At 52.3% G+C, this 16,030-nt stretch overlaps 1 protein-coding gene across 1 annotated transcript in view; it reads right to left on the bottom strand.

Moving 5' to 3' along the window:
- The window catches only part of MORN1 (MORN repeat containing 1), a 49,751-nt gene that overhangs the window by 27,414 nt on the left and 6,307 nt on the right, over positions 1-16,030 (bottom strand). The window contains exons 7-10 of the mRNA XM_010849981.1: positions 8,861-8,957; positions 7,795-7,905; positions 713-836; positions 241-365 (exon numbers count right to left, since the gene is read on the bottom strand). Of these exons, the coding sequence (XP_010848283.1) occupies positions 241-365; positions 713-836; positions 7,795-7,905; positions 8,861-8,957 (457 nt within the window). The remainder of the gene's footprint in view (positions 1-240; positions 366-712; positions 837-7,794; positions 7,906-8,860; positions 8,958-16,030) is intronic.

Below are 16,030 nucleotides of genomic sequence, written 5' to 3'. Positions count from 1 at the left end.
GCCGGGACCCGGGTCAGCCACTCCCAGCCCGCCTTCAAACCCCCAGCCACAGTGACTGTCCTCGGAACCATCTGGCCTGGGCCTGAGTGTGTCCTCCTGGGACATCCCAGGTCTCCCATGTCCACTGTTCTCAGGGGTCAACTTCACTTCCTTCTGCTCAGGTTTGGGGGACACTGCTATCAGCCATGCCTCCCTGAGCTCATGTTGCCCACTGCAGACCCCCCAGTTAGCCCCACTCACCAGGCGGGCCACCAGGGTCCCCGTCAGGGAGCAGTGAGTCGGTGCTGGCACTTTCCAGGGCAGCCCTGGGCTCTGGGCCCTCGGATGCGGGGCTGGACAGAGGGTAGGAGATGCACTGGAATCCACTGTGGAGGGAAGGACAGTGTCACGCAGCTGCAAAGACACAGAGTCCAGGGAGAAGAAAGGGCCGCGTGGCTCCTCAGAGGCCAGGGGGCAGGGAGGAAGCAGGGAAGGGGCGGTGTCTCACTCGGCCTCCTTGCCTCGCTGCCCTTGGCCCAGGACCCCTTCCTTGCTCCACCACCACCGTCAGAAGGGGCCTCGGCTTCGCCTTCGCCAGATCAGCGTGTGGTGACCCCATATGTCTTGGTGTGAGGCGTGGGCAGGGACAGTCCCAGCCAACCCCCCGCAGAGTAAAGGAGGGACCGCTCCTGCCATGCCTGCCCAGGTGCTGCCCAGGGCCACCTTTACTCACAAGGGGGTCTGGATGGGCGTCTGCCCCAAACCGTCGTCTACTCTGAAAAAGCTGACCTCCGAGTAGGCTGGGAGCTGCACGTACCGGACGCCCGCGGAGATCTCCAACTCCCGGCCATCCTCACCTTCCAGAAGGAGAGAGAAGTTGCTGAGGGCCATTAGGGCGGAGCGGCAGGACCCGGACCCCTGTCTCCCTGGGCCTTTGTGAGGAGCAGGGCATCGGATGGGGCCGCAACCACGCTCACCTTGCCCTACCCTTGCATTCCTGGACCCTCAGCTCCACTCCACCCTCAGCCAAGCTGCCCACGGCCCAGAGGAAAAGGACGTTTGCTAGAGACGTGAAGGCAGGCTTCTCGGGGAAACCAGTGCAGACAGGCAACCCCACGCGCAGTGGAAGATGAGCCGGGATCCTTGATGTGGGAACAAAACCATGATGCAGGAGAGCCAAGAGAACTTATCACTAGCAGATGTACATGACAAGAAACGTTAAAAGTTAAGTCCTTTGGGCAGAAGGGAAATGGCAGCAATGGAAACCTGTGTCTACAGGAAGCAGTGGGGGCCAGAAATGGCATCTGGAGGCAGATGGCACTTCCTTTTCTGTCTGTCAGCTACTCCCCAAAGATAAACAACTGTTGAAACAAAAATGACCTACAGGTTATAAAGCTGATTAGACACATGAATGTAAAACGTACTGAAACAAGAGCATAAAGATTGTATTGTAGACAGGAAGTATAAACTGTAAAGCTCTTATACTGTCGATGATGGAGTATGATAGCACTTGGAGTTAGACTGATAATTTAAAGATGTATATTTACATCTTTAAGTAAACCTTAAAGTATCCCCTAAAATGACACAGAAAAGAGTTATAATCAATAATCCAGAAGAGGAGATAAAATAGAATTAAAAAAAAAAAACTCAATTAATCCAAAAAAGAAAGGAATAGAATATAAGGGAAAAAAACCAGCCAGGGAAAATAAGGAAGAAATTGTAAAATGGTAAGTTTGAACCTACTGTATTAAAAATTATATTAAATGTGAATGGTGTAAACCATTTAGTTAAAAGAGAGATGGATAAAAAAGCAGGACCTAGGTATATGCTGCCTACAAAATAATATATTTAAACTATAAGGACGTGAATAGGTTAAAGGTAAAAGCATGGATGACGATGCTGATACCAGTTAAAAGAACACTGAGTGACTGCATTAATATCAACAAAAGTAGGTGTCAGAGCATAGATTATTAGCATGCATAAAGGAGATAATTTCACAATGATATGGTCAATTAATTGACATAAAAATACTAAATGTTTATGCCCCTAATAACAGAGTTTCAAAATACATGAAGCTAAAATTGATAGAAACGAAAGCAGAAATAAATAGAAACACAAGCATAATCAGAGATTTCAATATACCACTGTCAATAACTGATGGAACAAATAAACATAAAATCAGTAAGGATATAGCAAACTCAACAAAAATATCAACACAATTTACTTGATTGACATTTATAGAATATCCTATCCAATTCCACTCAAGAAGAGAATCCACACTCTTCTCAAAGTGCACTCCAAACATTTCCCAAAACAGACCATATTTTGAGCCGTAATACAAGTCTCAAAAATTTAAGTGAATTTAAGATACAAGGTATGACTCTAACCACATAGAATTAAGTTAGAATCAGTAACAGAAAGATCTCTGGAAAATCTTCAAATATTTGGGAGTGAAACAACACACTTCTAAATAACTCTTGGGTCTAAAAGGAATCAAAAGGGAAATCAGAACGTATTTCAAATTGAATGAAAATGAAAGCATACCACATCAAAATTTGCAGGATTCAGTTAAAGTAGTACTAAGGGGTAAATTTATAGCAACAAACTTCTATATTAGAAAAGAAAAGTATGAAAGAACCTTGGAAACAATTCCACCTTAACAAGTGAAAAAAGAAAATAAAATTCAACCCAAACTAAGCAGAAGCAAGGAAGTAATAAGATAGAAATAGGAATTAATGAAATAAAAAGCAGACAATAGAGAAACGAATGAAACCAAAAGTAGGCTGTTTATCAATGAAACAGATAATGTCTCACTATACTATTCAGGAAAAAAAAAAGAAGACATCTGTAATCCATATTAGGAACAAGAGAGGTGATATCAGTTCATTAAGCAGGGAGCAAGGGAATGTCATGAACATTCAAGAAATCGGACAACTTGGAAGACACAAAACACCAAAGCTCACTCAAGAACAAACAGATAACCTAAATAGGCTTATATGCAAGGGAAATGGGATTAGTAGTTTAAAATCTTCCCACAGAGAAATCTCCAGGCCCAGGTGGGCTTCGTATTGAATTCTACAAACGTTTAAGAAACAATACTAATTCGACACAAACTCTTCCAGGAAATTAAAGAGGAGGGAATTTCCCCAACTTACTTTATGAGGTTGGCAACATCCTGATACCAAAACCGGACAAAGACAACACAACGAAAAAAAAATCAAGACCAATTTCCTTATGAACAGACATGCAAATATTTGAAACAAAATGTAGCAAACTGAATGCCCAGGTAATTCAAGGGGGGAAGAGAGGAAAGAATAGTCTTTTAACAAACGAAGCTGGGACAACTGGACATCCACTTGCAAAAGAGGATGAAGCTGGACCCCTGCCTCACACCACATACAAAGGTTAACTCCAAATAGACATTAGGCTAAATGTAAGAGCTTAAAATATAAAATCCTTAGAAGAAAACAGAGGAATAAAACTTCATGACTCAGTTAGGCAGTCTTCTTAGATATGACACCAAAAGTACAAACAACAAGACAAATAAAAATAAACTGAACTTCATCAAAATTTAAACTTTTGTGTTCAAAGGAAACAGTCAAGAAACTGCATGACAACCCATAAAACAGGAAAAAATATCTGCAAATCAGATATTTGATATGGCGCTCATATCCAGAATATATAAAGAAATCTAGATTACTCAGAATAAAAAGACAAGTTGCCCAGAGTTTTAACGGGCAAAGGATCTGTATAGATTTTTCTCCAGAGAAGATCTACAGATGGCCAGCAAGTGCATAAAAAGATGCTGCACACATCATTACTTGTTAGGGAAATGCAAGTCAAAACCACAGTGAGACACCAGGACAACTACAACCAGAAAAACAGAGTAACTGGTGCTGGTGGGGAGGTGGAGCGACGGAAGCCCTCAGCCACTGCTGGTGGGAGTGAAAAGAAAGAAAAGCAAATTGTATTTATTTGTAGATGACATGATCCTTTGTACAGAAAATCCTAAGAAATCCTCAGAAAGTTAGTTAGAACAAACAAGCCCAGCAAGGTTATAAAACATACATAAATCAGCTGTAGTCTTGCAATTTCTGAAGCGAAGATAACAATTCCATTTGTAATAACATAAAAGGAAATAACAAATGTATCAATAAACTATAATTGAATAATGATAAATTTTGTTGTTGTTCAGTTGCTAAGTAGTATCTGACTCTGAAACCGCATGGACTGCAGCACGCTAGGCTTCCCCTTCACCATCTCCTGGGTTTGCTCAAACTTGTTTTTTGCTGACTACAGAGCTTCTCCATCTTCAGCTGCAAAGAACATAATCAATCCGATTTTGGTATTTACCATCTGGTGATATCCATGTGTAGAGCTGTCTCTTATGTTGGTAGAAAAGAGTGTTTGCTATGACCAGTGTGTTTTCTTGACAAAATTCTGTTAGCCTTTGCCCTGCTTCATTTTGTACTCCAAGGCCAAACTTGCCTGTTACTCCAGGCATCTCTTGACTTCCTACTTTTGCATTCCAGTTCCCTATGATGAAAAGGACATCTTTTTCTTGGTGTTAGTTCTAGAAGGTCTTGTAGGTCATCACAGAACCGTTCAACTTCAGCTTCTTCAGCATTAGTGGCTGGAGCATAGACTTGGATTACTATAATGTTGAATGGTTTGCCTTGGAAATGAACCAAGATGATTCTGTTGTTTTGGGGGCTGTACCCAAGTACTGCATTTCAGACTTTTGACTGTGAGTGCTACTCCATTTCTTCCAAGGGATTCTTGCTCACAGTAGTAGATACAACGCTCATCTGAATTAAATTCCCATACATTTTAGTTCATGGATTCCTAAGGTGTTGACCACTAAGGTGATTTACCACTCCAATTTACCTTGATTCATGGACCAAACAATCCAGGTTCTTATGCAAATTATTAATCATTTATTAGTAAGTTTAACAAAAGAGTGAGACTTGCACACTGAAAAATACTAACACTGATGAACCTGAAGATAAATAGATGAAGAGATGTTTCAAGGCCAATCAGAAGAGTCAGCTTCTCCCAGCTTTTTCAACCCATCCCTGACAGAATCCCAAAGAAGGCAGGCTTGTTTTTTTCCCTTTTTGGGGGCAAAAATTGACAAGTTGATCCCAGAATAGTCATACAGAAATACGAAGGTCCCAGAATATCCAAAACAATTCTGAAACAGAAGTAAAGGCTGGAGGAATCTCCAGTTTCAAAGCACGTGCTGTGTGCTCGCTCAGATGCTCAGATGTGTCTGACTCTGCGACCTTATGGACTGTGGCTCACCGGGCTCTTCTGTCCATGGGATTTCCCAGGCAAGAATACTGGAGTGGGTAGCCATTCCCTTCTCCAAGGGATCTTCCTGACCCAGGGATCGATCTTGTGTCTCCTGCATTGGCAGGCAGATTTTTTTTTAACCGCTTAGCCTCTGGGGAAGCCCAGTAAGCTTTGAAAGCTTACTGGAAGGCTATGGTATAAGGACAGACATATTGATCGATGGAGTGGAACTGACATCCATCCACGTGTAAACCTTTACACTTACAGTCAAGTCACCTCTGACCAAGGTGCCCAGGCAATTCTGTGGGGAAAGAACAGTCTTTTCAATACATGGCACTGGGACAGCTGGAATCCACGTGAGAAAAGATGAATTCAGACCTTTATCTGATCCATGAAAATTAACTTGAGCCAAAGTTGTAAAAGAAAAGAGGAGGAAAATCTCTGTAAACTTGGGTTAAGAATCCTCAGATGCATGACTAAGACCGTAGTCGATAAAAGCAGAAACTGACAAACTGGGCTTCATCAGAATTTCCAACTTTGAGGACTTCTCTGGCAGTACAGTGGTTAGGACTCTGCGCTTCCACTGTAGGGGGTACAGGTTTGATCCCTGGTCAGGGAACTAAGTAAGATCCCACAGGCTGTATGGCAAAAAAAAAAAAAAAAGAACTTTTAAAACTTTGAACATTAAAAGACAACATTAACCAAAGAAGAAGAGGGCAGCAGAGGATGAGATGGTTGGATGGCATCACCGACTCAATGGACATGAATTTGAGCAAACTCTGGGAGATAGTGGAGGACAGGGGAGCCCGGTGTGCTGCAGTCCATGGGATCACAAAGAGTGGGACAAGGCTGAGCAACTCAACAACAACAACAACAAAAAGGTCACACTGAAAGAAAATATCTGCAAAGATACACATGAGAAAGGACTCATATCCAGAACACATATAGAACTTATATACAAGTAAAAAGACAAACCACTTAATTTTTTAAAAAACTGGGTGAAATACATGAATAAACACTTTTCTGTGAAGATGTACAAATGGCCAATACACACATGAAGAGCTGTTCAACATCATTAGTTTTGGGTTAACACAGATCAAAACCATGAGGAGGTGCCACTGGACACCCTGAGGATGGCCACTCCCTGGCGAGGATGGGGAGAAATCAGAACCTCATATGTTGCTGACGGGATTGTAAAATGGTACTGCCACTTCAGAAAACCATTTGGGTGTTTCCTTAGAAATGCAAATGCCAACCTGCCACATGACCCAGCAAGCCCACTTATGAATGTGTGCCTGAGAGAAGTGAGCCATGTTTACACCAGGCCCTGCGCACAGATGTCCCCTGCAGCCAAGCACCCAGGACGGGACCGGCCCCTGGGGAAGCAGGACCACAAGTGTGCGGCCCACGGAGGGGCGAGCAGGGCTGCGTGGGTGGGCTGAGGGGCAGAGCACGGCCACAGGCTGGATCCCATCCACGAGCAGCTTCTGGGAACGGACATTGGTGGTGCCCAGGGTGGAGGGTAGGCATGGGGCGGGAGCCAAGGGTCTCTCTGGGCAGAAGGAAATGCTCCAAAGCAGAATGGGTGTGGTGATGCTTGCCCAACTCTGCAAGTTTACTACAAATCGTTGGCTCACCGAATATAGATGAGTTTTACGGTATGTGACACTGTGATGAAGTTGTTAAAATAAACCAATTGTGACTAAATATACTTGATTTATGCTACACACCATGCTTCCTCACAGAGCCGCGGAGCCGAGGTGAACCAGTAGTGATTATCCCTGGTAGTCCTGCCCTGTCCCTCTGCCCCCTGGGGTCTGCTCTGCTCATGGGGTGAGAAGCCTGGTGGTCCCTTTGCTTGGCTGGAGGGCAGACCGAGCATCTAAATGCAGCCTGGATGGATGGGCATCTGTCCACCTTGGTTACCCCAGGAGGAGCAAGAGAAGCCCTCCTCTTGGCAGGCTGAACGGCTGGCCCTGCCCTCTTGCAACCTCCCTGCCCGCTGACTCTGAGTGAGCACCAGGGAGGGCTGCCCACGTGCACACACACAGGCATACACACGTGCATATGCTCACACACACATGCACATGTGCTCACATACAGAGCACACAGAGTCCACATGCTCACATACACACACGTGGGGCACACAGCCCACATGCTCACACACACACACGGAGGCACACACAGCCCACATGCTCACACACACACACACGGAGGCATGCATGGAGCACATGCACTCATACACACACAGGCATGCACAGAGCCCACGTGCTCACATGGAGGCACACAAAGAGCCCTCGTGCTCACATGCACACGCAGGCCCCATATGGCTGGCTGCCTCCCACCAGCTGGAGGCTCGCACCCTGCCACCCTTTTTGCCAGGGCCCCAGCAGCAAGAACTCAAAAACGGGGGCACCTGGGCAGAGTCCCGATGCTAGGAGACAACTGTGGCATCTTGTCTCCCGAGCTGACAGCTGCTCGTCTTTCTGAAGAGCTCGCTGTCTTCCTGGAGACACTTACTTGTGGCCACTTCCCCGCTGTCCTGCTGCAGCTGAACGGTCAACACGAGGGAAGACCCTTGAGCTGTGTCCATCACCTCTGGACCCAAAATTGCGATCCTTGTGGCTTGTGCTGCAGAGAACAGAGCACACAGATGTGTGTATGGGGGCTGGGTTGGGGACTCCAGGTCTGCATCGGCACCCCACATGCCCTAAGCAGGTGCTCAGCCCCATCCCTGGGGCACCCGGATGAGGGGGGTGTGGATGCATGGCCATCAGGGCTGGGGTTTTCATGGATGCCATGAACCCTATCCTGAGGGTCAGCTCTGAACCCACCTGATGGTGCTGGGGGAGGGCAGGGCAGAGGTGACCGCTGAGTGCAAGTGACCACTCAGCGGTGTCCAGTGCACACGGCCTCCTGCCCACCGTTCTGACCTGGGTCCTGCTTTCATTGTGTCTGAGTCCATGATCTGACATGTGCTGGATGAGGCTGCAACCACCTGCCTGGAAGCTGGCCTGGCCAGGGGCCTACTTGCAGCTCTGAGTCAGCAGCTGCACCCATGGATCTGGTACCAAGGTTCTGATCAGGGACTCGAGTCCCCAGCCAGACTGACCCCTAGGGTGGGTGCCCTTGTCCTGGAGGCTAACAGAAGGTCCCCACACATGCCCGGGGGGCAATTCAGGGTGGGGGAAGGCCCCAGCAGAGGACCTGGAAGGCCACAGGCCACCTGAGGTCACGTGCAGTGCAGAGAGCTCAGGGTAGGGGCAGGACTGAGACCAGGCAGGGGGCCAGGCACCCAGAGCCCTGAGGCTGGGAGAGTCCAAGACTGGCAGACCCTGTGACTGGGAGGCCTGCTTGCAGGACCACGTGGCTCCAGAGTCCAGGGGCCTCTGCATGTCTTAAACCTGGTAAGACCACACAGAGCATGGATTTCTCAAAAGGGGATTGTAGATCCCTCTTCATCCCAGCCCGCTGGTCCATTCCTCCCATGAAGCTGCCCAGCGCCAACCAGGAGAGGACATGGCCTGACCCAGATGTGACCCTTGGGAGGACCCCATGAGGCCAGCAGCAAAGCCAGGGTACCTACCCATGGGGTGACCGTTGATCCATATCCCTCGGTAGATGACCCCGGAGCAGTGGGCCATGCTGCCCTGTCCACTGAACACGCCACTGTGCCACTGTCCCTGCAGAGAGAACCGTGGGCTCAGGCGGGCTGGGCCCTGAGGACACTTTGCCCTCCAGGTTTCAGGGGCCCCTGGGGAAACAAGCTGAGGGGGACCCAATTTGCTCCACACAGTGCACTACTCCCCTGTGAATTGGGAGTTTAGGGACAATGGCCTGAATGCAAAATGCAAACAAAATATGGCTCCAAATACTTTACAGCACAAAACGCTTTTAGTACAAAGACGCTGCATTTGTGCAGAGGATCACGGGAGGCCTGTGGGGTGGTGGAGCCGAGCGCTCTGGCTCATTCCTTGATGATGAAAGGGCCAATTAAAAGCTCAGCGTGAACCCGCACAGCCCACCTGGGCAATGCCGGCTCATGCACACCGCGGCCCTGCTGCCCCTGTAACAAGCCTGCTTTGTAACCAATACACACGACAGAGTGGAAGTAGGATGGAAAATAGCAGGAAGATTATTTTCATGGAAAGTTGAGATCTTAATGGTGTTTTACTGACTATGAATTGCTCCTGTTAGAAGAAGAATCAGCCCAAGGCATGTTTGGTGCAGAAGCTGACTGGGCTCCCACTTTCGCGGTCTGCCCTCTGAGGCCCCAAGGCCACCCAGCAGCTGGGCCCTGCAGCAGGCACTCTTGGCCCTAGGGAGGGACCAGTAGGTGGGAACGGCCCCTGAAGGCTGCAGCCCTAAAGAGCTCAGATGCCCCCAGACTTGGGGGAGGAGGTTCCAAGGCTGTTCCAAGCACGCGGCCACTGCAATCTCATTGTGAGTTGACGGGAAGGGCATGGCCATGGCTTGCCCTCCAGGTGGGATGTCGGGCAACTGTGGCGCCCAGGAGGTCAGCTTCAGGAGCCGGGCAGCCAGCTGGGTGGAAGGTGGGCAGAGGCCTGGCTCTCCTGGAGCTGAGGAGCAGCTCATCCCTTCAGCCCCCACACCCAGATGGCAAAGCCAGCCAGATAGTGACCGGGGGGCCACATTCCCAGAAAGCTCAGGGCCGGCTCGATGACCTGACAGTCATTGTATCGCATCCCTTAAGATGCAGCTCATATCTGCAGGCAGCTGACCAGGCTAAAGTGGGGGCGATGCCTTAGGTATCATAGCAGGTGGGGACCACAGCTAGCATGGGGGCCCCTGCTGTCATCCAGGCTAGAGGTGGGGAGCCCCAGAGTTGCCCGCTGACCATCCCTGGAAATGGCATGGCCTCTGAGCAGCATCTGCTGGGCTTGATGCCTGCTCCTAGGAAGGACTCCTGTGCACACATGTGCATGCACGCAGGCTTCTGTGTCGTGCATCTACGTGCATCATTGCGTCATGCCATGTGCTGGCATGTGTGTGCCTGAGCTGGGCTGCTGTCCCCTGAGTTGGGGTGGGGATAGCCCTGGGATTGCAGGGTGGCCCCCCAGGTATGTGGGGCAGGTTAATGTGGGCACCAGACCTTTCCCCTGCTCGAGCCCCAGCAGTCTGTTGGCTAGGGTTGGCGGTGATGCTTGTGGGCGAAGAAGTCACTGGGACGCTCTGCTTCCCTTGCTCAGGACACCGTCCCCAGACCTGACAAGTCACCAGCTCACACTTAGGAAGCAGGACCCCGGCTGGTGAGACGCAGACCTCTCACGAGCCAAAGTGAACTAGTTGTCCTCGCCCCACCCCCTCAGCCCTTCTGCTTTGACGTCCACGCCTTCTTCTGCGGCTCCGCGCTGGGGAACAGAAGCCACCCTGGCTCAGGCCCCAGGCTTGGGCATCAGCAGATGGTCTAACGGGATGCAGTCTGGCCTATGGCCCCGGGAAGGGTGGCCGCCTTCACAGACAAAGCCCTCCTGTGAGGCCGCACTGCCCTTCGCCTCCACGTTGCCGTGGCAGGGGCTGCGCTCACTTTGCGCCGGGGTGAGTGCTGTCTGCCCGGGTGGCTGTGGGCCTCATCCTCATCCCGCGCAGTGGTGCTGGGGTCACCTCCCCTCCCCCTGCCCCGCTGGGCTGGACGCCAGGCCTCTGGAGCTGGGCCACATGCAGAGGATGTCCAGGGGCAGGTGGGAGGCTGGGAGTCCAGTCACGGAAAGCTGGAGGAAGGGAGCTCGGTGTGCATGGCCCTTCCCCCACGTGACCGCCTGGGCCTCCCCTCCGAGGGTCTCCATCACGTGACCCCAAACCTTACTTCCATGGGAGGCCAAGTTCTGTGCCCGTTGGCCCCTCCTTTCCCTCTGCATCGTGGCCATGGCCTGTCTGTCTGGTCAGGATACAAGCTTCCTGGTGGCAGGGATCACACTTCCCTAGAGGCCTCCTGAGACAACCAGGGCAGGAATGCGCACATGCCGACACTCTGACAGTGCTATGGGCCCAGGGCCACTCAACTATGTCGGGGAGGGGGGCGGGGTCTGAGATGAGATGTGGGTTTTCAAAAGTATGAAGGCAGAACCTTGGGCTCAGCCAGAAGCAGATGCAATCAAATCCAGCACGCAGCACCTTGGAGGGCGGCCGGGGGCACACAGACTGCCAAGCGGATGGGCTGTGAACCTGCCCATCAGACCAGGAGCCCCCCACCAGGTGTCAGCAGGATCAGCTCCCTGGGAGGTCTCTGTCCAGTGCTCGCTGTCTAATTGCCACCAGGGTCCTTCCCGACCCTTGACCAGCCATTTAATCATGCTCCTGGAATCTGGGCCCCTCTCCTTCCCCACCAGCTTAGGCTTTGACAAAGAACTCACTCGGGACAGATAGACCCCAGCGATGTAACTAATGCAACAGTGTGGAATCTAATCAGTTATAAATCACGCCTTTGAAAATTCTGCCCTTTCTCAGTCAGCCGACATGCTCCCAAGCAGGAACAAACATGGGTTAACCGGTCTTACAGAGGAGGCCGGCCCCCACTGCCCCCGGTCTAGGTGAGGACCTGTGCGTGCTAGCGAGGGGCAGGGAGGAAGTGAGGATGACGGCCACATACGGTTCTTCCATAACACACACAGAGCCAGAAGGGCATGGGGCCCCCGTTAGGACACAGGAGGGGCAGGGGACACAGGAGATGGTCGCCAGGGGTAAGTGAGCCATGCCGGTGGCAGACGGTTGCTGGGGGGCCCAGGGCCTCGCAGCTGCAGGATGGGGATGTATGTGTTCATAACTTCTTCCCTGGCCTTTTACTTGAGGAGCTGAGTTCCCTTCTCCTCCTGCCTTCAATCTTTCCCAGCATCAGGGTCTTTTCAAATAAGTCAGTTCTTCACATCAGGTGGCCAAAGTATTGGGAGTTTCAGCTTAAGCATCAGTCCTTACAATGAACATTCAGGACTGATTTCCTTTAGGATGGACTGGTTTGATCTCCTTGCAGTCCAAGACTCTCAAGAGTCTTCTCCAACACTACAGTTCAAGCAAGGAGAGATAAGAAAGCCTTCCATTTTCTCGTTAACTGACGCTATTTTTCCTTCCCGGGGAAAGTGCTGGTGGTTTTCCTAGAATTGCTTTTGTGGCTGTGTTGTCCCCTCTTGCGTTGTCGGCACTCCCAGGCACACTCTGAATCTCTGCCCTGGTCAGAAGGCCACCCTCCTGGCTCCTCCTTGGTCTCTTCTTCACCTTCAGGTCTCCCCAGGACACTGGGGTCTTGATGACACACCAGCAGGGCCAGGGCCCAGCTCTGCAACACCTGCCTCAGTGGCATCTGCAGTCTGGAGGGGGCGGCCCCCACTGTCACCAAACTCACTCCTGGAGCAGGTGGGGGCTTTCCTGAGGCCTTGGCTCCCAGACCAGGCAGGGGCATGGCCCAAGTCACCTGCCTGAGCCTGCGACTGCAGGGGCCAGGGTCTCCAGATTTTGAGGTGATGTGCTGGGGCCACAGTGACCACACAGGCCAGTGCTGGTGGCCCTGCCACCACTGTCAGTCTCAGCAGACACAAGACCCCTCACTTTCCTAAGGCATCACCTTTGGCCACCATGATCCTGGCCAAACGTTCACTTGGTTTACTCGTTTACTCGGGTTTCAAAGTATGACAAGTTCTGCTGCTGCATAAACAAGCTGCCTCTGCGGGTCCGTCTGTGTCTACCCTCCTCACCCGGCATGCAGGGTGGTGCGGGTTCCACTCTGGCAGCCCAGGCCCCTCCGCTGGCGATGCTACAACTGGCCGATACCTCTCATGGTGTTCCTGGGGTCAGGGCCTCCATTCCTAGACTGACCTCTGGCTGCGCACTCAGGACCCTGGCATTCCTGAGGATGCACAGGTGAGAAGCAGGTGAGGACGCGCACAAGGCCACCACCTGCTCTGTTGCAGTGAGCAGGTGCACCGACCAGCAGGCCTCCCCCAGGAAAGCCAACATGAGAAACGCAGCCAACGCGCACGGAGGTGCCCCGGGGATGGACGGAGGCTGGCGGAACCATGTGCTACTGTTGCACAGGTAGGAACGATCCACGTGCACCCAAGGCCGAGCCTCAGCGGACAGCAAGCCTACATCCCCCCTGCCGGGCATGCGCTCACCTCCGTGGCCAACGATCGTTCCCTGCACTCCACGGAGGCGGCCCCAAGGACGCCACTCTCCCAGGGGCTGCCTGGTGCTCCTGGGGGTCAACAGCCCACGCCACATCCTCAGGAGGAGTGACGAGCTTCCCGCTGCTGGGCATGCGTGTCCCCATCTCCCTCGGTGGGGGAGCAGCACAGAGTCTGGCACATGCCAGACACACCCTCAGGCCCCAGGTTGGACCAGATGACCTGGCTGCTGCAAACTATGGCCACCCAGCCTGACTGCGTGCCTGGCCCCACCACAAGGCAGTGGAGTCAGTTTGGGTTTGGGATTCATTGTTCTTACTTTATAACAGATTGACTGCATCGATCTTCAGGGATAAGATTTTTCTAGAGCTAATTTTTTTAAAGCTTCCCTGAGAAGCTCGGCTTCAGGAGGCCCTGCGGACAAGGCAGCGGTGGCCCTTGTGCAGTGACGCCAGGGCTCTGGCTGCCCTTCTCCTGGGCCTTCCTGCTCTCCACTCTGGACGTTTTCCCACTGAACGGACTGGGCTGCTGGAAGAGAGGCAGGGGCAGGGAACTCGGGGTGGGGGGGGCTTGCGGCTCTGACACAAAAACACCCACAGAAGACAAACCGTTTGCCTTCTGGGAAATCAAATCACTGCAGGAGAGATAAAGAGCAGTACACTGCGGGGTCTATGGTGAGGGGAGCCCAGAATGGCTTTCTGGAGCAACGGGGTGCTGGGGAGGGTGCAGTCTGGGGAGGCCCGGGCCTCAATTTGGGGCAAAGACTCTGAGGGTGGAAGTCAAAAGGTGGAGGAACCCCCACCCACCACACAAGGCATCTCATACATCCCTAGATAATGAGCATGTGCTTCAAGCGGGGAACGGCTGTACCTGGGGCCGGCCTCAGGATGTACCCCAGAGAGGTGAGCGCAGGGAGTCCCCCAGGAGGGTTCGGCAGAGGCCAGACAGCCAAGTAGAGGCCATGGCTACAGTGGACGAGGCTCACCTCCCGATCACCTTATTGGTAGGGTTGACTGCCGGCACCCAGGTTGTTTAGAAAACGGAAAACACAGGTGTTGAGAGCACGTGGGGGAATGAGAACACTGGTGCTGCTGGTGGGGATGGAAAATGGTGTGGAGTTTCAAAAAGTTACAAACAGAATCAGCATGTGACCCCGCAGGCACACTGTTCTCAGGGGAGTCTGGAGCAGGACAGGCTCACAGCAGCGTCACTCACAGGAAGATGCCAAGGTGGGGACAGGCTGCGTGTCCATCAATGGACGAGCGGCCAGATACAGTGTGGAAGGGTCATCTGTGCGATGGAGCATGACCCAGTCTCAAACAGGGAGGAAGTGCTAACGCCTGCTCCAACGTGGATGGACCTTAGGACACGATGCTGAGTGAGACAAACCCGGGGACAAATCCTATGTGATCCCTGTTCTGAGGTCCTTGGAGGAGTCAGAGTCACACAGACACAAAGCAGGAGGGTGGGGGTGGAGCTTCGGTTTGGGAAGAGGAGAAAGTCCTAGAGATGACGGTGGGGGTGGCTGCCCAACAACGTTAATGGGCCCAATGCCACTGAGCTGTGCACTGAATTAAAATGATAAATTTTATGTTAAATGTATTTTACAATAAAATTACAAAATAGAAAGCTAGTTGTTTGCCTAGTGAGAGCCTGGGGACAGCTGCATCCTCACGGGAGATGCGCCAGCTCCCTGTGGTGGGTCTGCCTCTGCCAGGTGACCCCCACGCCCAGAGGTCAGACCAGCAGGCAGCCCTACAGTTCAGAGGTGGGCACTGAGACCCGGAGCCCACGTCCATGCGGCCCTGTCCTCCCACCAGCCCTGACCCCACAACCCTGAGTGAGCAGGCCTGGCCTGTGTCCACGGTGTCAGGAAGCCGTTTGGCAAAGGTGGCCTGAGGGCTTGGGTGTCTGCCCCTGCTGGGGACTGTGACCATGGTGGGGGGTGGGAGGGCAGGTGGCACTTCCTGACCATTCAGGCGCTCAGGGCCCGGGTGGAAGGCAGGTCATCAGAGCACGAGGCCCTGAGGCTGGGCACTGCTAAGCAATGGGAACACAGGTGGATAGTTCAAATCCTGGAGAAGGACTCTTGTTCACCTGTAAAGTGCCCAGGGGTGGAGGGGTGGGGATGGGGCTGCCGCCCCCTGGTGCTCTACCTTTTCCATCTGACATTCAGCCCAGAGCGCAGCTCTGCACTGGAGCAGCCCTCGATGGGACAGCGGCCGGCAGGGCTGGGCTGCCCCCTGGTGGACGCCAGTTGGGTGGGCAGCTGAGCTGAGACCTGCAAGGGAGGCAGAGAGGGGGAACCCAGGATAGCCCTGGAGGCACCCGCATAGCCTCTGGGGGCAGGGCATGTGGGGTGGAGGTGGGGGCGAAGTTTTATGGGGCTCTCTGGAAGAAGGTGGGGTCTCTGCCACCCCCTGGTTGGGAGGCCTCCTCGTCTCTGAGTCGGGTGGTGAGAGTCAGCGAGGCCCTGAGGACAGTGCAGGGCACTGTGATCCCTTGGTTGCCAGCCCAAGAGGTATGGACGCCATGGGGGTTCTTCTGGGTCCCCCTGTATTTCTTCCAGAGCAGCTCTACAGAATTCAGGCTGTGGCTGCCCAGGGGGAGCCCCAAAGGGC

This window comes from Bison bison, unplaced genomic scaffold (genome assembly GCF_000754665.1).
Source record: "Bison bison bison isolate TAMUID 2011002044 unplaced genomic scaffold, Bison_UMD1.0 scf7180017864289, whole genome shotgun sequence".
In the NCBI taxonomy this organism is placed as follows: Eukaryota; Metazoa; Chordata; class Mammalia; order Artiodactyla; family Bovidae; genus Bison; species Bison bison.
The sequence above is the reverse complement of the archived record's forward strand: the minus strand, read 5'-3'. Positions and strand labels throughout refer to the sequence as shown.